Source organism: Chiloscyllium punctatum, chromosome 2 (genome assembly GCF_047496795.1).
Source record: "Chiloscyllium punctatum isolate Juve2018m chromosome 2, sChiPun1.3, whole genome shotgun sequence".
NCBI classification, from domain to species: domain Eukaryota; kingdom Metazoa; phylum Chordata; class Chondrichthyes; order Orectolobiformes; family Hemiscylliidae; genus Chiloscyllium; species Chiloscyllium punctatum.
Genome location: NC_092740.1, coordinates 154,474,049 through 154,500,288, shown reverse-complemented (window position 1 = coordinate 154,500,288; position 26,240 = coordinate 154,474,049). Strand labels below are relative to the sequence as shown.

Here is a 26,240-nt window from a genome sequence, read left to right as displayed (position 1 = left end):
AAGTGGGTTACCTCCGATTACAACAGGATCTAGACCAGAAGGGACGATGGACTGAGAAGTGGCAGATGGTGTTTAATTCAGATAAATGCAAGGTGCTGCATTTTGGGAAAGCAAATCTTAGCAGGATTTATACACTTAATGGTAAGGTCCTAGGGAGTGTTGCTGAACAAAGAGACCTTGGAGTGTAGGTTCATAGCTCCTTGAAAGTGGAGTCACAGGTAGTGAAGAAGGCATTTGGTATGCTTTCCTTTATTGGTCAGAGTATTGAGTACAGGAGTTGGGAGGTCATGTTGCGGCTGTACAGGACATTGGTTAGGCCACTGTTGGAATATTGCGTGCAATTATGGTCTCCTTCCTATCGGAAAGATGTTGTGAAACTTGAAAGGGTTCAGAAAAGATTTACAAGGATGTTGCCAGGTTTGGAGGATCTGAGCTACAGGGAGAGGCTGAACAGGCTGGGGCTGTTTTCCCTGGAGCATCGGAGGTTGAGGGGTGACCTGATAGAGGTTTACAAAATTATGAGGGGCATGGATAGAATAAATAGACAAAGTCTTTTCCCTGGGGTGAGGGAGGCCAGAACTAGAGGGCATAGGTTTAGGGTGAGAGGGAAAAGATATAAAAGAGACCTAAGGGGCAACTTTTTCATGCAGAGGGTGGTATGTGTATGGAATGAGCTGCCAGAGGATGTGGTGGACAATTGTGACATTTAAGAGGCATTTGGATGGGTATATGAATAGGAAGGGTTTGGAGGGATATGGGCTGGGTGCTGGCAAGTGGGACTAGATTGGGTTGGGATATCTGGTTGGCATGGATGGGTTGGACTGAAGGGTCTGTTTCCATGCTGTACATCTCTGACTCTGTCACTCTAATTGCTTCTGTTTTATTTCTATCCAGGTGGCTTCATTTGAAGACCCTTCTCGGACATCTCCCCCCCTGCCCCCACCCCGCATTACTGCAGTGATGGTTTCCTTCATCAATAATCTAATGTTCCCACCTCTCTCAACCCACCATTAATGCCTGAAACTTCTACACCCTGGAATGTTAAGCTGCCAGTCCTTTATTTCCTTCAACGAGGAATTGTGCAAACCAATAATTCACCGAAGCCTTTTCACAGCCTACAAGACAGAAGTCAGGAATATGATGGAATACTCCCGACTGGCCTGGATGGGTGCAGCTGCAGAGTCGGGGCTCAAGGCTTTCTGAACCTGCAGCACCATTCCATAAAATCCTGGCTGATCTGATTGTAGTCTCATTCCATGTTCCTGTCTGCACCCCATAATCATTGACTCCTTTGCCTGTCAAACATCTATCTAACCCAGCCCTGAATAAAGGGCAAGTCTCCACTGCCTGGAGCTTGACACCAATTGTCACTTCAAACATCTGCTTCCATTGGTTTCGGCTGTAGATGTTGTTTAATGTTGATGAGATGCACTGGAAAAATTGTGTTGTGGCTTCTTCAGAAGCACCTCTCAAGCCTGAGAGCTCTCAGCTAGATGGAAAAGGGTTGCAGACAAATGGTATCTCTATCACCTCCAAGTTCCTGGCCAAGTTGGGAGACATACTACCAATCCATTGTGATCATTGGGTCAAAATTCTGGAACTGCTCTCGTACAGCATTGAGGCAGTCCAAACACAGCATGGACAATCAAGGTTCAAGAAAGTGATTGGGCACCACTTTCTCAGAGACACCAAGGGATGGGAAATAAATGCTGCCCTGAGGAGCAAATTCCTCATCCAAACCAATTACAGGTCACTCTGCTATAACACATGTTGCACTAATGCAAATTCGCACTAACGTGATTGATGAACTGGGGGCATTGTTTCGAAAGTGCAAACTTTTAATTTGTGTATTGGTTATAAAGCAATTCTGGCTCCATTAGTTTAAGTGGTGCTGCTATTACGTGATTTTCTTATAACACAGGGTTGCACGAGTTATAGCAAAACCGAGTGTAATTTTATTTTATAAAAATCCTACCTTGGTCATTTTGGGACATCAGATATGAAAGAAAGGAGGAAGATGTCAAATTGTGAAATATTCTGCAAGTTCAACAGAGGTAAAAGGTGCTGTTAGTTACTATGTTAACTAGTTTAGGCTGAATCTTCAATCAAATCCACAAAAGGAATTTGATCAAAAGCTTGAATTAGGCTCCAACCATCTTGACACCGACTTGGCCTCATTTCTGAAGTTAAGGAAACATCTTACTCATCAACAGAACACATGACCCTTGCATACTGTCAAGTCAATCTTTTGAGACCAAGAGTTATTACTGGATTTGGAATACCTCTCCCTGGAACTTGGATCCATCTGAATGTGCAACCCCCAGCCCCAATCCCCAACAGCATCATCCCTTCAGCATTCCAAAGTGAAAATAAACCATACCAGCAGACATAGACCATTCAGCCCATTGAATCTGCCATCCAATGAGATCATGGCTGATCTGATAATCCTCAACCCCACTTTCCTGCCTTTTCCCCATAACCCTTGATTCCCTTCCTGATTTAAAATCTGTCTGTCTTAACCCTGAATATACTTACTGACCCAGCCACAGTAGCTCTTAGCTATAGTTCAACTTTTAATATCAATCGTGGGAAACTTCTTGAAACAGTTAATTAGGATAGAATTAAAAGTCACATGGAAACATTGTGGCTTAATTAGTACAGGCCAGTATGGATTTCTTAGGAGAAAATTTTGTTTCACTAAGTTGCTGGAGTTTTTTTGAAGAGAACAGAGTTGAAGAAGATTTTTCACTCTTCTCTCTTGTTTTTGCATTCAGTTGACAGCTGTTCATCTTCCTGCTATTTTACACCTCCCCGTAATGCCTCTTTCCTCCCCCTTTGTAATCTGTTCTAATGCCCACTTTGGTTCTGCGTCACCAGTTGTTGTCATTTAATCACATGTCTTCCAATGTTGCCCTCTTTAACGTTTGAAAGAAAGTAAGTACTGCAGATGCCGAAGATCAGACTCGAAAAGTCATAGAATAGAATCCCTACAATGTGGAAACAGGCCCTTCAGCCCACCAAGTCCACACTGACTCTCCGAAGAGTAACCCACTGAGACCCCCTCCCCTACATGATTACCCTAAATGTGGTGCTGGAAAAGCACAGCTGGTCAGGCAGCATCTGAGGAGTAGGAGAATCGACATTTCAAACATAAGCTCTTCATCAGGAAGGTTACCATTCTGATTTAGAGATTATTGTACTGAAGCTTTTTCTGTCAACTCAAATGTAACCAAACCTGCTGAATTTTTCCAGAATTTTCTGCTTTTTATTTTAGATTTTCAACATCTGCAGTATTTTGCTATTCTTGAAAGTAATGGTGTTCTTTCTTGAGCAGAATGACCTAACAAATCCATGGTTTACTGTAATGGATGTGGACCAATCAGAGCATTCTTCCAATCTCTTTGTTGTGTTAAGTGGCAGATTAAATATATGCTACTTCATTACTGCTATACTGGATTATTATAAACAATTTTAAAATTAATTTAACTTTTAAACATAAAATTCTATTTAGATATGTTATGACACACCACCAGGGTGGGACTTGAACAATGACCTTCTGGCTCAAAGGTAAGAACACTACCACCTCGTGCCACAAGTATCCTCTTTAAAGTAATTGTGAAATAGTTGTGGGCAGCACGGTGGTTCAGTGCTTAGTTTTGCAGCCTTACAGTGCCAGGGACTCGGGTTCAATTCCAGCAGCTGTCTGTGTGGAGTTTGCACACTGTCCTCGTGTCTGCATGGGTTTCCTCCATGTGCCCCTGTTTCCTCTCACTGTCCAAAGCTGTACAGGTTAGGGTAGATTGGCCACGGGAAAATGCCCATAGTGTCCAGGGATGTGCAGGCTAGGTGGGTTAGCAATGGGACATGCAGAGTTATAGGGATGGGGTGTAGGACTAGGTGTGATACTGTTTAGAGGGTTGGTGTGGACTTGATGGGCCGAATGGCCTGCTTCCACACTGTAGGGATTCTATAAGAAGTTTGTTTATAGTTTTAATCAAGAAATAAATTAAACAGGACTCATCAGCCTTGTAGCTACAACTCTGAAACATCAATGCATTTTCTTCACTCTTCACAATCCCATAATGCATTTCTTTATCAATTAAAGCTAAGCAGAATAATGTAACATTCGATACATCAATGAATATACATTGGTTGTGTGATGATAACTAAACCAAGTCAATTATGAAGTATGAATTTGCCTACTAATCCTACAGAAATCACAGCCACATGAGAGATAAGCAGATTTTCAGACATTCCCCAGAATGAAAGAAGTTGTAATGGCCAAATTTTTCCACATCTCTCCCAAGCAGCCACGGTCTTCCTGACTGCAGATAAATCCAGTCAGCATGGATCCTTGAACCATGAGGTTGATGACTACGTTTTATTGTGGGCAACACCAAGGATGAAACATTTGCAGGGAATGTGTGAGGGCCTGGCCAATGCACATCACTCCACATGTCCATGATCCTCGTGAGTGAGAGTATGGAGTCATTCACAATTTCACACATTTCTGGAAAAAAGATTCATGCAGTCTATCAGATTTTCAAGGCCAGGAGCTGGACAATGGTCTAGTGCTCTCCCTCAGTGGTCTACAAGTAAAGCTGCACAAATCACTGCCTCTCTCAGGCTAAATGCAAACTTGTAGGTTGCTCAAGTATTTCTGGGCAATTAACAATCTACACAAACTCTGAAAAACCGAGGGCCATCGAAGCTGGAAGGGTTGAAAAGGAGATTCAACAGCGGCCTCAATCAGCTGCCTAACATGAGAAACTTCACTAAATGATACATGATACTGACTGAAACCTGAACAAATCCCGATGGTTTGTTAATGCTCTGTCTCACTGATTGTTTCTTTGTCCCCTAACAGTGAGTTGCACCTATAAAGTGTGGATACTTGAAAATAAACCAGTCAAAGATATCAAGCACACACTCAAATGGAGAAAGAGCAATTTATGTAGTTCTAGAAAAGTTTAAGGATTGCAAATATGACCAGGTCCACATTTGACCATGGGCTGCTTGCCTTATAAAGTCACACAGTAGGTAGACATAAATCCAGCTGATGCAGGTTTCAGTTAGATTCTAACTCATCAGTGGTTTGTTCCAGCATTTTCTCTCAGATGTCAATGTCCTGATCCTCATCTTCATCCTCAGAAGATAGCCATTGATTCCCCATTTTCTCTGCATCCAGGCCATCTCCCAGTTTGTCTGTGAAGGGCACACAGTCTGTCAGAAAGTAACAGAGTACCCTTTCTGGTCTGTACTGCAAGATCCATAGTCCTTCATCCTAAGGAGGCATAGGGTCTGTTTCACTCTGGCCTAGTTGGAAATAGGAGCAGTGCTGCATCAGTCTGAGGGAGTTTTGGTGAAGGTGTCATGAGCTGTGTTTGGAGGGTATCTTGTTTCCCAGCTGCCATCCAAGGGTCAGGAACCTGAGAGTTCTCCAGTACCAATTCCTCCCTGCAGCTGCCAAGATATGTGGCAGAGACCTCCACAATATGGCATCAATGGTCACAGAGGAGTTAAACCCCATTGGCAAACACTGCAGGTTGGTGTTAAGGTTCAGCCAAAAGCACCCATCCATCTGGTGAAATCTATGAATGGAGGAGAATCCCGCTGACGGGTCTTTTTGATCTTCACATGAAAGGGGAAGGGTGGAAACAGCATAATCTGGAGAAAATGACATCAGTGACATCATGGATTCATTTGTGGGTTAGAATCATAGAATTGTACAGTACATCAAGTCTGTACTGCCAAAGCTACACTAAATCTACACCAGTCTCAATTTCCTACATTATTCCCAAAGCCTTGAAGGTTATGACACTTCAAGCTCTTCCAAGTACTTGTTAAACGAGAGATTTCCTGCCTCAACTACATTCCCAGGCCCACCACCCATTGGGTGAAAATATTTTTCCACTCTAAACCTCCTGCCTTTCACCTTGAAGTCATGCCCCCTTATTATTGACCCTTCAACTAAGGGGAACAGTTGCTTCCTATTCACACTATCCCTGCCTCTCGTAATCGTATCCACCTCTATAAGCTTCCACCTCAACCCTCTCAGCTCCACAGGAAATCACTTGGGTTAAGGTTTGGGAGATATTATACTGGTTCTTGGACCAAGCTCATTCCTGATGAAAGGCTTATGTCTGAAACGTTGACTCTCCTGCTTCCCAGATGCTGTCTGACCTGCTGTGTTTTCCAGTGACACATGTTTTGACTCTGAATGAGCTATTGTGGTGGAACTTCAGGGCAGCTGTAACCGTGAAAGCTCCTGGGATGGGATTGCCAGTCAGTCTCTCTAAGACCAAGTCCTACTCCAGCAGATAGCACAGTTTGGTGATGATAATCTGTATCTGCATTGTGCTTCCTGTTGCTTCTCCAACTGGAAGTAGCTGGTGTTGCAGAGTTTACTAATGCTGATGTAATTGCTCTCTCCTTCAATGCTGTGTTCACCTATGCAGCAAGGCCACAAGGACTCCAGCAACAATGATGTCCTTATCAGACTTGTGGGAAATGCCAGTAAGGGAACACTGATGCCTGAACTGCCAAATCAATCACAATGATGCCTTATGTTAGTACAGTATGCTGGTATACATGATGCTGGTACAGTATGCAATGGGAACTTCACCAACAGGCCTGTGTCATGCCTCAACAGGGAACTCTGAGGTACATAACCACCCCAAATGTACATTACAGAACTAAACTGTTCATGCTACACTGGGGGAGTGAAATTCTGGCATTAAGCTATTGTGATAGATTCTCCCCCAACACCAAAAATACCCCACCCTTAAATATCACCATGTTTTTGCATACTGTGTATAATCGAGTAATAGTCAATCTCATGCAAAAGTGGAACCTTATTTTTGGGCAAAAAAATTTGGAATTCTCCATATATCTCATGTAAACATTGACCCGAGTTCTTCACAGATAACAGATCAACATTTATGAGTCAGTGTGCCGGCCGTCCCACTCCACTCCAGGTCTTCTGAATTACCATAATTCATTGTGTATTTTTCTTTATTAGTTTGGAGATCAATTAAGCTTCTGCTAACGATATGGTATGAATTTTGATGGGGCCCTCAAAAGTAATATCCATATAATAGTCGACCCCATAAATTCAACCTTAAAAAGTGGTTAAAAAAATTTGACTATTACTCAGTATATATGACACTCACATTTCAGTGTGAATGTGGCTGCTCCAAGTCATTGTTTTCGGTGTCAGGCTTGGAATATTATTCAGAAATAGCAAACCCATGTGAGATCTTTAAGTTATTGGTAACTAGATTTGTTTCTCTGACATGGCTCTGAATGTAAATACAGGGAACCATGAGGGTATCAGGCAAGAATTGGCAAGGATGGATAGGAGAACCTTATAGCTGATGGTGTATAGACAATGGTTCATATTTAAATAATTTATGTGCATAAAATATAACAATTATTCATTCCTGTCTGGCATAAAAATGAAGGAAGAAAGCTAGATGAGGGAGAACCAGTGGATGTGGTATATTTGCATTTTCAGAAAGCTTTGATAAGGTCTCTCATAAGAGGTTAGTGGGCTAAGTTAAAGCATATTGGGTAATGGGTAATGTATTAGCATGGATTAAGAATAGGTTGACACACGGACAGGAAACAGAGAGGGGGAATAAATGAGTCTTTTTCCAGGTGGCAGACAGTGACTAATGGGGTCAATGCTTGGGCCACAGCTATTCACAATATATAGAAATGACCTGGTTGGGGGAACCAAATGCAACATTTCCAAGTTTGCTGATGACACAAAATTGGGCACGTTGGTGAGAATGTAAGGTGAATTAGACAAGTTGAGTGATTGGCAAACACAAGGTGGAAGAAGTACAACATGGTTAAATGTAAAATTAAACACTTGAAAAACAGCAAGGAAGAGTATTCTTTGAGTGGTACTATATTGAAAAGTACTCACAAACAAAGGAAGCTGAGTGTCCATTTACATCAGTTAATGGAAGTAAACAGGCAGGTACAGCAAACAATTACTAAAAGGATATAATTGCCATTGAGGTCATGAACCAAAGAATCAGCAGAATTGAGCAGGTCTGTGTTCACTAGAGCTTAGAAGGATGAGAGAGGATTGGTTTGAAACATATAAATTTCTAACAGGGCTGGACAGATTAGATACAGGGTGATGTTTCCCCTAAGTGTAGAACTAAGGGGCACAGTGTCATGATACAGGATAGGCCATTCAAGACAGAGCTGAGGAAAGAGTTCTTCAGTCAGCGAGTAGTGGACCTGCAGAATTCTAAATCATTGAAATTAGTCCAGAAAAAGATTTTTTTACATTTTGAAGACATCAAGAGATAGGGGTGAAATGGTCTTTCAATGACATTTCATTGTATGGAATGAGCTGCCAGAGGATGTAGTAGAGGCTGGTACAATTACAACATTTAAAAGGCCTGTGGATGGGTATATGAAAAGGAAGGGCTTAGAGGGATATGGGCCAAGTGCTGGCAAGTGGGACGAGATTGGGTTGGGATATCTGGTCAGCATGAATGGGTTGGACCAAAGGGTCTGTTTCCGTGCTGTACATCTCTATGATTCTGTGACATCCTGAGTTCATTTAGGCTGCTGGGAGATTGTCACAATAGGGTATTGATGTGTCATAACCTCAGCCAAAAAGTTTCTAAGTACGTAAGCTTGATAGAATAATCAAATATGATTTTAGATTTTACTGTAATCAGTCTCCATCAAATGATCTGTATACCATGGATCTAAGGAATCTTGGGCCAGAGTGGTATTGTCCCTGTCTCTGAAACAAGTGTTCAAGTCCCACATACTTCACAGGTGTACAATAACATCTCTGAACTGATTGATTAGAAAATATCTCAACCATACACCTCCTCCTACAACACATTGTGCCTATTTTTAATCAACTCATTTAGACAAGTGATGGCACACACTGAGTGGGTGGGACATAAACCCAGCCTTGAGGCTCAGGCACTACCACTGGACTACAAGAGCCCTGGGCTGAGTTCAAATTTCACCACCTGCTTCAGTGGGACCCATGCTCCCATTAACCTGGGCTTCTGCATTAGTGCCATTACCAACACTGTGTTTTGTTACATTAAATGTTGACATTCAACACCAATGTACAACACAAACAGAGCAAGTGAATTTAACATGCTAATGTCCACATTAAAATGTTCATGATTTAGTAGTTTTGCATTCATTCAATTGAAAGATATGTTTAAAATATGCTTCACATTCAAAATAATCTTTTCAGTCATCCAATTCTAAATGGTGTTGGGGTCTGCTAGTTCAGTTGGCTGGCCAGCTGGTTTGTGATGCAGAGTGCCACTAACAGCACAGATTAAATCCCTGTACCAGCTCGGTTACCACAAAACACCTTCAACATCTCTCCCCACCTGTAGTACTACCTGATGAAGGGGCAGCGCTCTGAAAGCTAGTGCTTCCAAATGGACCTGTTGGACTATAACCTGGTGTTGCGTGATTTTTAACTTTGTACACCCCAGTCTGACACCAGCACCTCCACATCACGGCTATAATGACTGAGGAGTCTTATGGTAATGACAGGGGTGACTTTACCTCCGATTTTAAATCTAAACCACCATCAATTTGACAAGAGAGTACACTGAAATCTGGTATAGATATTTCTAACTGGCTCATTCTGATATTATACCCACAGCTCTGGAGCAGGCGGAACCAGAACCTAAAAGAGAAACCTCTGTGTGCCCATCAATCTGCTCAGAGATGTGATTACACACCAGCTCTCCTGGTTTCGGGGTGGGGACGCTACCACAGCATTATAAGAACCCTCTAACAATATCCAGCCACAGAGACCACATTGAAATTATAACTAGGTACAGGTCAATATCTCACGTGGGAATCTGACCATCGAGCAAGATCAATATTTGAATTCAGTGAGTCAAGTGGAAGGTGCTAACTCAGTGGACAGCGATCAGTACCGTTTAGAATTAACTATAAGAACAGATTGCAATTAGGTCTGATTGATCAATCGTTATTAAGTAGCAATACCAATGGTTAATATCGATAGGTTAAGAAGCTAATGAGAATAGAAGGCACCCGATAACCAATCAATTGTCGGAAGAGTAAAAAAAATGATAAAATAGCATGCCTGGGTGTGTTGTTTAGGTGAGTTGGAGAGATAAACAAATTCAGGAATTTAATCGGTGAGGAGTAGGGACGGTGTTTACAGTTAGGGTCCCTCCGGCTTAATGACATGCTCCCTTTTCCAGTCGCTGTCTTCCTGCTCGCCTTATGTTCCTATTCTCCTACCACAGTCAATGGTGAGTAGTGATGTGGCTTAATTCTAAGTATTGCTAGAACTTTATTCGAGAAAATCACCTGTGGACAGTACCTCGAGACTGACTAAATAACCGTGACTGATGAGTAAGAGTTTGATCCCAATGTTTCTCGTTTGTGGAGATTTTCTTTTACTTGTTATTTTGCTTGACTGGAATTGTATCCTACCACCAACAGCAAGCGAGTTTATTTTTAATTTTTATCAAAACCATTTATTTAATAAAATGCAATGTTCTATTGCATGTTATTTCAAAAGTCAGGATTGTGTTGGTGGATGCCAAAGGACTGTGTAAAATGTGGATGTGTCTGGTGGGAGTTCTGTAATGTAATAAACTGTTGATTAGCAGTAAATTTGACAGATTCTGCTTTTATTTCTAAAAGTTTTGGATCTTTCTTCATGTGTAGGTATATTAATTTCTTTGGGACAGTTCTACCATCCAATTGGATTGGGATTATACAACCCTTGGATAAAGTGTATATGCTTTCCATTAGTTAAAACTTACATAATTGTTTAGTTATGTCCTGAGTTCCCAACTATATGCTTTTGTATGGAGCAGTCTCTTAACTTTCCTGGAAAGCCTTTCCTTAACTGCACTTTGTTAGCTGCTGCCTCCTATCAGTGCCCCAAATAGCTGTACAGGTTTAATTCTTCAGCCCATCTGTATCTTCACTGCTTGGATCAAGTGCTTTTCATATTTTCCTTCATCCAAAAATTGCATTTTCTCTAACTTTAATCTGAGTTCTGGCTGTTGCTTCTGATATCTGTCAGTCACTTCAAGACACATACATCCCCTAAGATGTAGTGCCCAAGGTGTTTACTGCCTTCAGGTCCTGTCCAATTAGGGCTTTATAGCTGAAGTATAAACCCCTGCTCTATAACTCTACAAATACACTGGATGTAGAGCAAGGTGCTTTATAAGGTTCCCCATGGTAGGCTCATTCAGAAAGTAAAGAGGCATGGGATACAGATTTATCTGGCCCATAAAGAGTGGTTTGTAATGGAAGTATTCAACCGGGAGCTTGGTAACCAATGGTGCTCTGTAGAGATCTGTTCTGGAACCTCTGCTCTTTGTGACTTTTCTAAATGACATGGATGAAGGAGTGGAAGAGTGGGTTAGTAAGGTTGGAGTTGTGGATAGTGTGGAGGGCTGTTGTAAATAGCAATGGGATGTTGACAGGATGTAGAGCTGTACTGGTGTGACAGATGCTGTTCAACCTAGACAAGTCCAAAATTCTTAATTTTGGAAGGTTGAATTTGAATATAAGGTTAAAGGTAAGATTTTTTTGGCAATGTGGAGGAGCAAAGGAATCTTGGCCCCTGTCCATAGACCCCTCAAAGTAGCAATAGTTGATAGGCTTGTAAATAAGGCATATGGTGTGTTGGCTTTTATTAACAGGAGATCGAATTTAAGAGCTGTGAGGTTATGCTGCAGCTTGACAGAGCCCTGGTTAGACCACACTTAGAATATTGTTCAGTTCTGGTTACCTCAGTATTGAAAGGATGTGGAAGCATTAGAGGGTGGAGAGGAGACTTGCCTGGATTGGAGGGCATGTCCTTGAGGGAACTAGGGCTTTCCTCATTGAGTGAAGGTTTCTCGATTGAGCTGTACAAGATGAGCATAGTGAATAGTTGGACTTCCCAGGTTGGACATGGCTGTTATGAGCGGACATAACTTTGATTTGAGAGAAGTTTTGGGGAGATGTCATAAGTAGGTTCTTTAAACATGGCTTGTGGGATGCCCTGCCAGCATTGGTAGTCAGTACATTAGGGACATTTAAGTGATTCTTATGTTGGCATATGAATAATAGTGAAATGAAGGATATGTCTGTTAGTTTCCCTTTTTAGGATAAAAGGCTAGCACAACCTCTAGGGGCTGAAGGGGCCTGTACTGCTGTTCTGTTCTATCTCTCCTGGATAATTGACCAGGCCTAGACATAATATTATGAGCACCTTCTAAGCCAGTGTGATAAAATGTTTTTTGCTCTTCATTGATCTCCAATGGTAATCTGGTGAGTGCCATACTTGAAGAACTAAGGCAGCTAAAAGGTAATTTTTAACTGGTGTGCACTTTCTAAACTTTAAGGCAAGAATGTTGCAGTTTTAAGTGATCCTGGTAATGTGTTTCAGGCACGGACACGTGTCAAGCCAGTGAAGTACACTGTAGTTCTGGAGCTGTGCAGTGTATTCCTGTCTCTTGGAAATGTGATGGAGATAAAGACTGTGAAGATGGTAGTGATGAAGAGAACTGTGGTAAGTGATTAAGACTTCCCCCTCTCTGTCAAAGGATGAGTAGGCATTTGTTTTTGTGGCATAAATGAGCTACTTCCTAAATTACTGTAGACTTTTTGTTTCCTTTAGTCAACATAATGTTGGCGTTGTGCAAAACAAGGCATAATTTTCAGTACACAATTGGATAATCTGTCTTTAATCATTGATTTTTTTTTTGTAAAGGTCAGACTTTTCATAACTAAAACCCATCAACTGTAATCTCTGCCTGTGGCACTGAAAAGTAGTAATCTGAGTAAATATTAAAGGTACTGGTGCCACCTGTATGCCTCTTATTTTGGAGTATCTGTACTGTGATGGAGCATAATTCAGGACATGTGAATTATGCTACACAATAGTGGACTTAAGTTTAACACATTTCAAAATGTCCACCTTCCAAACGTGCACTTCAGTATGCAATAAGCCTGTTTTACCACCAGTCTGCACTTAGATGCTGTTTGGTCCTATGACTGTTAACATCTAGAGACTGATGCTCTGGGGACAGGGATTTAAATCTCAGGATAACAGCTGGTGGAATTTTTTTTTAAAATCCATCAATAAATCATCTGTAATACAGATCATGTAACTATCAGATTGCAATAAACACTGGTATGGTTCAGTAATGCCGGTTTTGAATCTGCTACATGCTGTCCTTGCATGTCTGACCTGCATCTAACTCGATCCACAGCAATGTGGCTGACTCTTTAATTGTCTTTTGAATTGTTTGTTAGGCATTCAGTTTAATAACCTATCAAAACAACACACAGCATGTCACATCAACATAATGGTGGTTGGGAGCAGGCAATAAATAACATCCTTCCAGCAATGATTGCATCAGTAAAGAAATATAAAAGCTTGGCTTTTATACAGTCAGTAATTTCTATCTTAAAATGAAAGAAATCAATTGTTTTTCTAGCTACCCTTGCGTGTAATCCATTAGAGTTTACTTGTACCAGTGGTCGATGCATATCCAAGAAGTTTCATTGCAATGGTGCAGATGACTGTGGTGATGGGAGTGATGAGAGAGGCTGTGGATTGCCCACCTGTGGTGCCCATGAATTTCAGTGCAACAATTCTGAATGCATCCCCTTGAATTGGCTGTGTGATGCCAATGCTGACTGTGCAGATAAATCTGATGAAGCTCCAAACCAGTGTGGATATACACTTTCAATAGTGACTTGTCCCCCTGCTGAGTTCTTGTGTGATTCTGGCCAATGCATTCATCAGCACTGGTACTGTGATGGAGATAAAGACTGCAGTGATGGAAGTGACGAAGCCCAGTGTCGTAAGTTTGTTATTTTGAGTTTTTTATATTTAATTGTTTGCCTTCCCTTCAATTTTTAGCACCACTCAATAGTATTTACTAAGCCTACACAATGGACTGCTCCTGTTCTGTGGGTTGGGGGCTGTTTTCCCCAGTGTCAAAGGCTGACTGTTGACCTTCTACAAATGTTTCTAGATTCATGAGGCCTCAGGTGAATAGCCAGGGTCTTTTACCCCAAGGTAGGGGAATCCAAAACAAGAGGGCTTAGGTTTAAGATGAGGGGAAAGGGACTTGAGGGATAACACTTTCATAGAGGGTGATGTGTATGGAATTAGCTGCCAGAGGAAGTAGCGGCTGGTACAATTGCAGCATTGAAAAGGCATCTGGATGGGTAGATGAATAAGAAGGGTTTAGTGGGATATGGACCCAGTACTGGTAAATGGGACTAGATTAATTTAGGATATCTTGTCAGCATAGGCAAGTTGGACTGAAGAGTAATTACACATTGTATTGTTCTGACTTAATTTGAACTACCAAATGAATAAGTTTTTGGTAAATTGGTGCATGGAAGCAGAAATTTAATCTAACCATAAACTTGATCCTAATATTATTGTCTGGCTCTTAAAGTTCAGTATGGTTGTGGAACCTGGGGTGTATTTAAGATCTGCTATGGCTCAGGCCCCCCTTTTTTTCCTAGTGAGGCATGATCCCTTAAAATTTGAAATGGCATTCAGCACCTAAAACAGACCTTTGACCCCTATGTGTGGTCTTTCAGGCAAATAAAATGTGGCACTGGAAAAGCACAATGTCACGTAGCATCTGAGGAGCAGGAGAGCTGATGTTTTGGGCATAAGCCCTTCATCAGGAATATCTGAAAGGTTTATGTCTGAAACATCAACTCTTCAGATGCTGTGCAACTTCGTGTTTTTCCAGCACCGCACCTCTTTTGACTGATCTCCATTAACTGCAGCCCTCTGTTTTCAGATGAATACACAAGGATCTATCTTCACAAGTAGACTCAAAATTCCATGGCACCATTTGAATAACAGGAGTTATCCTTGATGTCTCTGATCTGACCAAGACTAATCTCTAATCAAATTAGCCATTAAACCTGGTCCCTTTCAAAACACTACCCAATTTACTATAGTACTGTGTTCCAAAACTGAATATAGAATTAAAATCATCTTGGTCCATTTTAATAAAATAACTTATGTCAACTGAACTAACTAATTCAGTTCTACAATTGATTTTGAATTTTTGATCCTAGAGAATTCTAGCAACATTGTTTGTATAATAGTATTATATTTGGTCTTTGATACTGATTTTTTTGAATGTGCTCCAATGACTTCTTAATGTTAACTTAATAGCATTTCAAATATGCAAATCTGGCTACTTCAGATGTGATAACAACTGTGTTCCTGAAAGCAAGAAATGTAACCACTTTATTGACTGCATTGATGGAAGTGATGAGCTCAACTGTGAGAGTAAGTACATGTTTAAATTCAGTGAGTGTGCTTTTATTGAACTCTTGAAAACAAAACTAACTTTTGGTTTCCTTTCTATCTGCTACAGAGTGCACAGGGCCTTCAGATTTCCAATGCCAAACTGGAGAATGTATAAATATAACCCAAGTGTGCAACCAGCATCAAGATTGCAAGGACTGGAGTGATGAGCCCCTCCAATGTAGTATGTGGCTTTAAAACTTGTAGCTTTTTGTCGTCTTTCAATTTGATTAAATCTTTCAACCAGAACATCCAAACTACAAATCTAACTTTTAAATGTTAGTTTTGCAAATTCATTCTTTGCAAGGGTGGGAGGAAAGCCAGTTGCATTAGGCTAATATCTCCATAACATTTCAATATAATTTATAGATTGGACTCTGCTCGTTTTATAAGCAATAAACTTGTCTTTTCAGACCAGTCACTGTTCTTGTATCAGTTTCATGTGTCAAAATGTCAAGTTTTAGATTGCAAATAACTAAATTTAAACAGAACACCATGTCAACACCGATGTTACTTTGTCTATTTGAAGTCATCCCAATGTGGATTTGAATGCTGAAGCTGACCTGGAATAAAACCTTTTTTATACAAATACACATTTCAAACTTTGAATTTTTATACTGGCTGCATATGGGAACATACATCAGGAGGCAAGTAAATAGTTAGAGCTTATCTTTGGTTTTTGAAGTCCTCAATGAGGAAGAATCAACTTTGTTTTCCAGATGTGGATGAATGCTTGTTGAGCAATGGTGGCTGCTCTCACATCTGCAGAGATCTTCTCATTGGCTATGAATGTCAATGTCCACCTGGCTTTGAACTAGCTGACCAACACTCCTGTACAGGCAAGTTCTTTTCAGGAAATCTCACCTCATTGTCCCAGATCAGGAATTTGATGGGATTTTCTTTTTTTTTGGTGTAGATATTGATGAATGCCAAAATCCAGGATCCTGTAGTCAAATTTGTCTGAATTCAGTTGGAAGCTATCAGTGTGAGTGTCTGAAAGGATATCACCTCGATCTGATCAATGGGGCTTGTAAGGTTGTAGGTAAGTACAATATCTGTTTTTTAAAAAGTAAACTTAATGACTAGTTAAATTTCAGCTATTTAAAAAATTCCCTTGGACTGAAGGTAAGCTAGTAGACTTCACATCTCCACCAGTAATGACTGGTCTCTACAAAGCACCTTTTGCTTCATAAACTTTCACTGAGTATTTTGAGATTTTAAGTCTCATTCTATATTCTTTCCACTGACCACTTCTCATAGATCATGACCAGGGAGTCGAGGGTTATGGTAAAATGTAAGAAGGTGGATGAGGAATATCTGGCTATCAAATGGTAAGGCAGCCTCAAAGGGCTGAATGGCCTATTCCTCACCTTGTGGTCCATCTTCTGTTTTATTGTCCAATAAAAAAATTCACCACTTTTTATTTGATACTGTGACTTTTTTGGTGGGCCTCAGCTGTTAGCACCTTGTTAAACAATTTATGTAAATTTGCAGTATATGCTGTCAGTCTTCCCTCAAACATTGAAAGGATTCACCTTTAGTTAAGGAGGTGGTCTTCATTAATGCATTATGATGGGTGGAGTAGTGGCCTCTGACCTGAATCAGATTAAGGATGTGTGCTATCCATTTGTTCATGTGTTTGTTATCTTCAAACAGGAGAAGAGCCCTTTTTGATTTTTAATAATCGTCATGACATCCGTAAAATGGGATTGCATCACTTGGAATATACTCTGATTGTTGACCAGCTGAAAAATGCTGTTGCTCTTGACGCTGATGTTACAGTACAGACCATCTTCTGGGCTGACTTGGCAGAGCATGCAATCATCAGGTAAATGCTCAGAATCTAATGCCCAACTGAGTCTAATCTATTTCTAGTTCCAGACATGTAAATGTTTGCTTCTAAGCAGTTTTTAAATTCTCCATAATCCCAGAGGGCTGCTTTAATTAGAAATGACTGGTTTAATCAGAGGTTCCTCACCTCAGCAAGGGGATATCTTAAGATGGCACCTTCTAGTAACATGGTGCAGGAATTGAACCATCATTGTGCAAGCCAGGCACTTGGCCAACTGAGACTGGTGAGAGAACCCTGGTATTGATTGAAGACACTTGAAGTTTCTAGCCTTGCATTCAGATCAAGTTGTTGGAAAAGCAATGTTTTACACTGCAATATGATAGAGGGGATCTCTTTTGTGGTCTAAGATAAGTGTTTTGACCTTTTTTGTTTTTCTTTTGAATTGTCCTGTTGAGTCAATGATCTTATACAGCTTTCACTATTTCCATTATTGCTTTAAGGAAAAATCTAGAGCTCTGGATTTTCCCTTCTGCAGTGATGGGTTCTAGTCTAGCTAACAAATCTACTTGGTCAACCTCCTAACTCTTCTTTTGACTTGGAGTTAATTGCTCCAATTTGGAGCAGAGGTAGCCATGGATATGGGTTAACTCTTAGGAGTCTGGTCTTTAAAGTCCACCTTATTCAAGAGAATGTGGCCCAACATTTTCAAAGCAAGCTTGATATTTGTCTAAATTGGACAAAGTGGATCTCAGGCTTTGTCTGCATTGCTGGCCAAAATGTTAAGCTGAAGTGGTGGAAGTAATTCTTCTAACATTTCACGGTGTCTAAGGTTGTGTTTTTCTTTTAATTGGGATGTTTTTAAGCAGGAGCCAGGAATGCTCTACCTAGACTCAGTGATTCCTCCTTAAGACTGCATATACATCTTGACTTTTTTTTTCCCCAAGAAGTCTTATCCCCATCTGCTGAACTGACCAGGGAGAGCCACTCTTTCCATTTGTCAGAGACCTGTCCAATCACTCAGTTCATGAATCCCTACAGTGTGGAAGCAGGCTATTTGGCTCATTGCATCCAGATGGGCTATCCCACCCTGACCCTCCCTTTCCCCCACCTGTAACCCCTCATTTTCCCCATGGCAAATTCACTTGTCTTGCACACCCCTGGGTGCTGGGTAATTTAACATGGCCATCCACTTTTTTTGGATCATTAGTTGCTAGGATGGTGACCTTTAGCTTGTGTAGCTCATGAGGTTAACTTTGCACCCCTCCTGACCACCTCCATCAGGGGGAGTAATCTCTTGTTTCTGGGAGAAGGTTGGGCCATTTGTGTCTGAGGCTGAGGGGTGACCTTAGGGGTTTACAAAATTTGAGGGGCAGGGATAGGGTAAATAGGCAAAGTCCTTTCCTTGGGGTCAGGGAGTCCAGAACTAGAGGGCATAGGTTTAGGGTGAGGGAAAAGGTGAGATGTACAGGGCAACTTTTTCAGAGGGTGGTACATGTATGGAATGAGCTGCCAGAGGATATGGTGGATGCTGGTACAACTGCAACATCTAAGAGGCATTTGGATGTGTATATGAATAGGAAGGGTTTGGAGGGATATGGGCTGGGTGCTGGCAGGTGCGACTAGATTGGGTTGGGATATCTGGTTGGCATGGACAGGCTGGACTGAAGGGTCTGTTTCCATGTTGTACCTCTGACTTAGCAGTTCTTAAGTCAATTGAGATTACATGTGAAGCTGCAGTGTTTTTATATACAACAATGGCCCAGGTTTGATTCTAGCCTGGTTTCTGTGGGGTTTATATGTTCTTACAAAGTCTGTAGTGGGTTTCTGCTGTTCAAAGTGCAAGTTAGGTGGATTGGCCATGCTGAAACCATCTAGTGTGTAGTCTAGCTGGATTAGTTATGGTAAATGTGGAGTTACAGGATATAAGGAGGTGGGTCTGGGTGGGATACTCATCAGGGTTGATGTAGACTCAATGGGCTGAATAGCCTCCACACTGTAGGAATTTTATGTTCAATTTTTATGCAGCTTGCAAACCTGCATCAGACAACTGTCCCAATCTCAACCTTCTGTACACAGCACATGGCAGCTTAATTGCTGGGTGTCACTATCCAGAACAGCATTCTGACAATCCCTGACCTGACTTCTAACTGCCCTCTGGGCAATTGCATTGCTGTGGATCTGGAGTCCCATGTAGGCCAGACCAAGTAAGGATAGCAATTTTCTGCATTAAAGGATATTCAAGAACAGTGGGTTTCTCCTGACAATCCAAAGGATTCATGGTCCTCATACCCAATTCCCAATATTGAATTCAAATTCTACCATGGCCCCAGGTCCTTGATCACTATCTGGGTCTCTGGATTAATGGTCGAGTGATTACACCACTAGGCCGCCATCTTCCATTTGTAGATGAATTCCTGAAGGTAAGTGTATCCAACAATGCTACTTCTCGGGTACCTTAGATTTTCAAATTTTAAAACCACTTTAAATGTGGTGTGTATGTTTGCTATCAAGTAAAATTTCTTAAGGTATAGCTTGTAAATGAAACACTTCAACACTTTGTCCAATCAGACATCACTATTCTGGTCCATCTTTATTAACTCACTACCATGAGAAATTTCAGTAACTGCTGTTGGTGTCAATAGTATTATCATGTGCTTTCTCTGAAGGGCAAAATCTTTTTACTTAATCCATTCTGAAGTTAGTAATTCTCAGTGAACAGTCTAACCATATATTGCTATTCCCATTTTCCCCTAACTGCCTCCTGTATGATCAAAAACTTGTGCTTAGTAAAATTTCTAATTCTTGCTGCTTGGTTCTGTTTTGCATTATCTTGAGTTCTTACTGAGGTGTAAAGTCCTTGCTGCTTAATTCTAGTACTGCGTACAACTAGATTCTGGAAAATTAAAAAGCAAAGGCTTGTAAGTAAACTGTATGGGGAGTGAAAGATCTTTAGTGATCAGAGGTTAGAGACCTGTTGCTGAAATGGTGCCATTTTTAATTTAGTCATTTTGGGATGTAAACTTTAGTTCCGTGCCAGGGCTAACTTCTCAAGTGCTGGTATATTCTCGATCTGTTGTAAATCAGTTGTACACTTTTTTTTAGTAATAAGCAACTCTGCACATCAAAAGCTCCATATGTAGCAAACTTCCAACTTGCACCTATTTGTGTAGCACAATGGAATGTTGTATCCTTTATTGGAGGCAGGCCAATTTTGGGGAGGGGGTGAGGGCAAGCAGGAGGTGCTCTTGATCCCTGGCCTTGTTCAGACACTGAACATAGATGCAGAACCTCTGTCCATGTGGTTCACCAGCCACTTCCCTCAACATTGTACCCATTAAGTCAGGATAACGAAATCTCGGTTGCCAATGTATAATCACTGCAAGCAGTCTGGACTCTTAACAGGAACATTTTGATACTTTAAAACCTGAATTTGTAGCCTTACTGGTTTATATCCTACTGGTCAAAGTTGTTTAATTCCTTTTGAAATTCTTCTGGATCATAACATTGTTCTTAGATGTTGTAATATTCCATTCTGTAACATTTACAGACGGTGTATGAACTTTGGACCAATGCAACTTGCTTTGTACCTGCTAACAGAGCTCTTTCTGGTATCAGTGCCAGTGGGTTGTGATTTGAGATTTATTCCAATCAACTAGATTTTATTTTCTAATTCTTTAAAATTTTGAATAAACTGTAATCCACTTTGCTTAACCTTTTTTCTTTTTGTTTTAGTGCATTGATTAACAAACAAGATGGTACAATTGAGATTTCAAGAATCTTCAATGATTTGTACCACCCTGTGGGAGTTGCTGTAGACTGGATTCATGCCAACATTTATTGGACAGATTCAGGCACTAAAACACTTTCAGTGGGCAATTTCAAGGGAACAAAAAGGAAGATCCTCTTTGAGAACAACCTAAAGGAACCAGCATCTATAGTAGCTGATCCATTAACTGGGTATTGAGAAATTGTTTAACTGCTGTTATCAATATCTTTGCTAAAGGTTTTTATTTAAATCAAGCAACAAGAGTGAGTTAATTACATTGCTAATTGGATTTAACATTTTTATTCAAATGTGTATAACATGGCACAAGGTCTTCTAAGAAATTGCAAGGTTTTGGCATTCTATTTGTTATGACTAATCACTTGCTGATACTGCAGTGGGTTTGAATGATGTGTAGGTTCACACACCAGACTCTAAGCCGAGGAGCTATTTACACTTAATGTAGCAACTTGACTATGGGAACCAAGACCATTTTACTTAATGGTCATGATTAGCAATCTCCCCTCCATTTCAACTGCAAGCAATTAACTTTGTTTCTTTTTAAATTGAAAAGGTTTATGTACTGGTCAGACTGGGGTGAGCCAGCCAAGATAGAAAAGGCAGGAATGAATGGTGCTGATCGCCAGCTGTTTGTTACCAGAGAGATTTACTGGCCAAATGACATTACACTTGGTAAGTGGACAACTGGCGCCTGCTCTGCCAAAAATGCTTTCAGACCTTGTACACTAACCTTTTTTATATTTATTCACAGATTTTGTGAAAAGCCGTTTATATTGGGTTGATTCAAAGCTGCACACCCTGTCAAGCATTGATCTAAATGGTCAGGATAGGCAAACTGTATTGAGATCTGAAGAATTCCTCGCTCATCCTCTTGGTGTAGCACTCTTTGAGGTAAGTTGTTTTTTTCCCCTGCTCCTCCGATGCTGCCTGACCTGCTGTGCTTTTCCAGCACCACTCTGATCCAAAGTCTAACTTTATAGCTAACATCCCAAAAACAAACTGAGGTAGGTGCAAATGATGGAGGACAATTTAACATACAGGATGTTGGTCTCCTTTAGTACTGTATGCAGGCTTGACCTGTTATAGGGAGGATGTTAAACTGGAGAGGGTTTAGAAGAATTACCAGAATGTTTTGGGACTTTTTTTTAAAAGGTCAACCCTCAACCTTCTTACTTTGAGGAAAAAGTGCCAGGCTTTTATCTTAAAGATCTCTAAAATCAGTTATAGATAAATGAAATGAATCTCACTTGGTGGTAGGGAAAAGTGGGTAAGTGTTCAAACTAGTCTTTTTTTTAAGGGAGTGGAAGATTTTTTTTAAAGACATGAGGCAACTTTTTTGTGCAATGATCTGCCAGGAGAAGTGGTGGATGCATGTATAGTTCTTTGTAAGACAACTGGATATTCTTGTGAATAAGAGATTTGGATGGATATGGTCAAAGTGTGGCACTGGTTAAAAAGTGTGCTGTGCTTTTCCAGCACTCCACTTCTGAACTGACTATCAATCTGCTATCCCCACTACCCCTCCCATCCAAAGTTGGAAGAATTTGGGCCAAATGAAGGCAGGTGGGAATTTGGTTTGGGAACATGGCCATCATTAGACTAGTTGGGCCAAAGGATCTCTTTCCATGCTGTAATACAATGCACTAACCATTTTAGCAATAAGAAAACACATGTCATTGGAGCAAAACTTATTTAGCACATATGGAACATTTGTGGTGATCTCTAGCATATAACTACTTTTGACCAGTGCACCTGTGCTGAAGATTATTCCCAAGCTGTTTTGAAAGAAGTTTGTATATTTTTGTTTATACTTGTATGTATTTGAAAAATTAAGGCCATTGAATTATGCATTCCTTTGTAGAGGACTAGTATACTTGCACTAGAATCCAAACGCTACATTAAATTCCTGAATTTTAATTTTTTTGACAGGATCATGTCTTTTGGATCGATGGTGAGACTGAAGCTATTTATCGTGCCAATAAATTCACAGGAGCTAATGTAACTACTTTAGCTGCCAATCTTGATGAGCCTCATGATATTATTGTTTACCATGAGTTAATACAACCATCAGGTATCTTAATTGTTCTATTTTAAAGAAATACTAAAAGTTGCCAATTATGAAATCTCATTCTCCACATTCAGTGTAGAATGAGCTGTATAATTTTCATTTTGGACTAAACTGAACAAATCTCAAGTATCGTACAATTCTTTGAAAATTTGGTGTAAGAAAATTAAATTTGATGTCTTTATTGTCATAGCCCATCTATCAACCTGGTAAAATGAGCATGCACGTTAGGGAAAGCAATAGTTGCATTATCAACAGATGATTATTCCCAATAATGTTCTGGGGATCCAAGTTTAAATCCCTTCATGGGAGATAGTCTAATTGTGAATCCAGTCCACTTTTAAAAGAGACATCAGTTCACTAATATCCTTTAGGAAAGGAAACTGGGTCTGGAGTCAGAGGCCAGACCTGATACCAATGTGGGTGACTAACTGCCCTCTGGGAAATCTGGCACAAGCAATAAGTGCTGCCTAGCCAATGACCAACATCCCATGAATGAGTAAAGAAATCTTCAATGTTGAAACTGGCCCTTAATCTACTTTTGTCTCTGCATAACCAAAATTAATACAAAGAAACAATGTCTATTTCTTACCTGCTTGTGACCTGTACTTCTCTATTGAAATGTGTGCCTCTGCTCACTCCCACACTCTCTCTCTCCAAATTATGAATTCTCAGACAGAACTGTCTGGTCTCCATGTGACAGCCCTTAGAATAAGAATACATAATTGTAGTGAAGGGTCTAGAGGCAGGTCTTTTTTAAATCCCTGTAGTTGGATAACTGGAGAAGTTTCCCCAACAAGTTATTAGTGGGGACAGCTTGCATACTGTTTTTCTTAGTCTGGTATGCTAGCTGGTTGAACTTGTGGCTTCATTAGCTCTTCAGCCTTTTAGCTGATCTCTTAGACCCAATAAAACATCAGTCTTACCATGTAATTTAAGTTGCCTTTCCAATTGAGGACTGGCATTTGTGATATGTTTAAGTTGACTTGCATAACTAATTCCTACTGCAATTTAACGATGTGAGGAGAGCAGGAAATCTTGGTTAACAGCTGTATTGAACACTTGGCAATGTTTGAATTTCTGAAATAAAGCTTGGATATTGACAGTTTATTGGACAAACTTAATGCAGTATGAAGTAATCTCAATTCTAATAATATGCCTGGCTTCCTCCGTATTCTTCAATGTATTTTTCAACAGGTAAAAATCGGTGTAATGGGAGTTTGAATGGAGGTTGTGAATACATGTGTCTTCCTGCTCCTCGCATTAGTATTCACTCATCAACATACACTTGTGTCTGTCCAAACGATGTAGATGTGAATGCAGATGGAAGGTCATGTAGTGCAGGTAAAAAGCAAAAGCCAAGCTTGTGCTAAATATTCCATGGTATAGACTAGAGGTTCCCCTCATTTGAGCATTGGGATGGTGTAAACAATCTACTGAAAGTATACTTGAATCTGGAGATCAAATGTTTGATTTTATATCAAACCAATGGGCCCTGAGGAGGGGATTCTAATTCTGATTTATTGCATCTTTTATTTTAGACTCTGTCCATTAAATACCAAGTCAGTTTCAAATGTTGAATTTGAAGGTATAGTTAGTGAAGTATTAGTAGTGTATGGTAGATCCACTGTTTTCCATGTCAGTGGCTGTTCTAGTGCAGCTCTAAATGGATTTGAGGTCATAGAAATTGAGGGAACTCTCCCCTGGCTGGACTCTGCCAGGCACAAACTTGTCAAATGAGCCATCTCAGCCCTAGGGCATTACTGGAGTTCCTCAAGGGTCCCCGGTTCCATCTTAGTTGCTTCATTGATCACCTTTCCTCCATTTTTGAGCTCAGATGTGAGGATGTCTAGTTATAATGGTAGCTGAAAATGTTGCTGGAAAAGCACAGCAGGTCAGGTAGCATCCAAGGAATCCCTGAAGGGCTCATGCCCAAAAAGTTGATTCACCTGCTCCTTGGATGCTACCTGACCTATGCTTTTCCAGCAACACATTTTCAGCTGATCTCCAGCATCTGCAGACCTCACTTTCTCCTAGTTATTATGGTAAGCATTCAAGACTCCTTTTGAATACTGGAAATTAACCCTTGTCCATAATGCAGCATGACTTAAACAACAGCCAGGCTTGGACTGATAACCACTGGCAAATGGTCACACCAAGTGCTGGACAGTTGACATTTTCCTTTTCGAAAAGGAATCACCCTTGACATTCAGTGACATACTATCATTGTATCCCTCACTGACCTCTTCGGGGATTACCATTGAACTAAAACAGAACTGGACAATGTTTTAAAAGAGCAGGTCAAAGACTAGGAATATGGAGGCAAGTATCCTGGCTCCTGACACTTTAATGCCTACCCAACATGCACAAGGTAGGTGTCTAGAGTGGATTTGCACTTTGGTGTAGCTTTGACAAAGTAAGCTTGAGAATCCAGGACAAAGTATCCATCTGATATACATTAATCAATATTCTTCCCTTCAATAGCAATAGTGTACCATCCACAAGAGTCATTGCAGTGACTGACCTGGCTCCTCTTTTGTTTAATTTTTTTGTCCTTCCAAAGCTATAGCTTTTGCCTCTGGAAGATCTCTGGCAATGCATGAATAAAAACACCACCTAAAGTTTGTGCCCTCCAATTTGGCTATCTATGCTATTCTTTCCCTGTTGAATACCAGGATTGTAACCCCCTCTTCTTCTTTCTCCCCCCCCCCCCCCCCCCCCCCCCCAAATCCTAACAACAATCTAATGTTTGCTGCACTCCAAGAACTGTATTGGCTTACAATGGCAGCTTACTATTGTCTGTAATTGTTCTAATTGTCCTGGAGACATGTAATTCCAGCCAGCAACACATCCAATGGACAACATCAAAAAATGGAAAATGACTGGGAAGAGGCATTTTTTAAAAAATCTATTACTTTTACAGAAGATTTGGGCTGCTCATTAATTAAAAAGTTTGTCACACTCATTTCAAAAACTTGCACAAAGATCTTTGTCACTTTATAGATTTGTACATCTGAATTGGTGAATCCTGTGTTTTCCCTGTTTTTTCAACTTTTCTGTCTTTTAAAATTACTTTCAGATTCAAATTAACACCTGCATGTTAAAAACTAATGTTCTGGGTTGTGAATAGCCACCTTTTTTAAATATAGCTTAAGGTGAAATATTGTTGAACTCTTCAGTTGGTGCTAATGTTCTAGTAAATACTAGTTCAGCAATTAAGTATTGAACCTCCTGCTTTAGATTTGCTCATGCTAATGTG

At 40.5% G+C, this 26,240-nt stretch overlaps 1 protein-coding gene across 1 annotated transcript; it reads left to right on the top strand.

Moving 5' to 3' along the window:
* The first annotated feature begins 9,529 nt into the window (after positions 1 to 9,529).
* On the top strand, positions 9,530 to 26,071 carry LOC140492576 (very low-density lipoprotein receptor-like). The gene is made up of 14 exons (XM_072591557.1): positions 9,530 to 9,548; positions 12,437 to 12,559; positions 13,491 to 13,859; positions 15,206 to 15,322; positions 15,411 to 15,524; positions 16,060 to 16,179; positions 16,257 to 16,382; positions 16,997 to 17,168; positions 20,865 to 21,089; positions 21,470 to 21,588; positions 21,668 to 21,807; positions 22,846 to 22,987; positions 24,179 to 24,325; positions 26,061 to 26,071. The coding sequence occupies exons 1-14, from the start codon at positions 9,530 to 9,532 to the stop codon at positions 26,069 to 26,071; spliced, it is 1,944 nt and encodes a 647-aa protein (XP_072447658.1).
* Positions 26,072 to 26,240: the final 169 nt, after the last annotated feature.

Coding starts and splice junctions, on each gene's coding strand:
- LOC140492576 (XM_072591557.1), top strand. Junction 15,525..16,059: donor TGATGAGCCCCTCCAATGTA/GTATGTGGCTTT, acceptor TTTGTTTTCCAG/ATGTGGATGAATGCTTGTTG. Junction 21,589..21,667: donor GCCAAATGACATTACACTTG/GTAAGTGGACAA, acceptor ATTTATTCACAG/ATTTTGTGAAAAGCCGTTTA.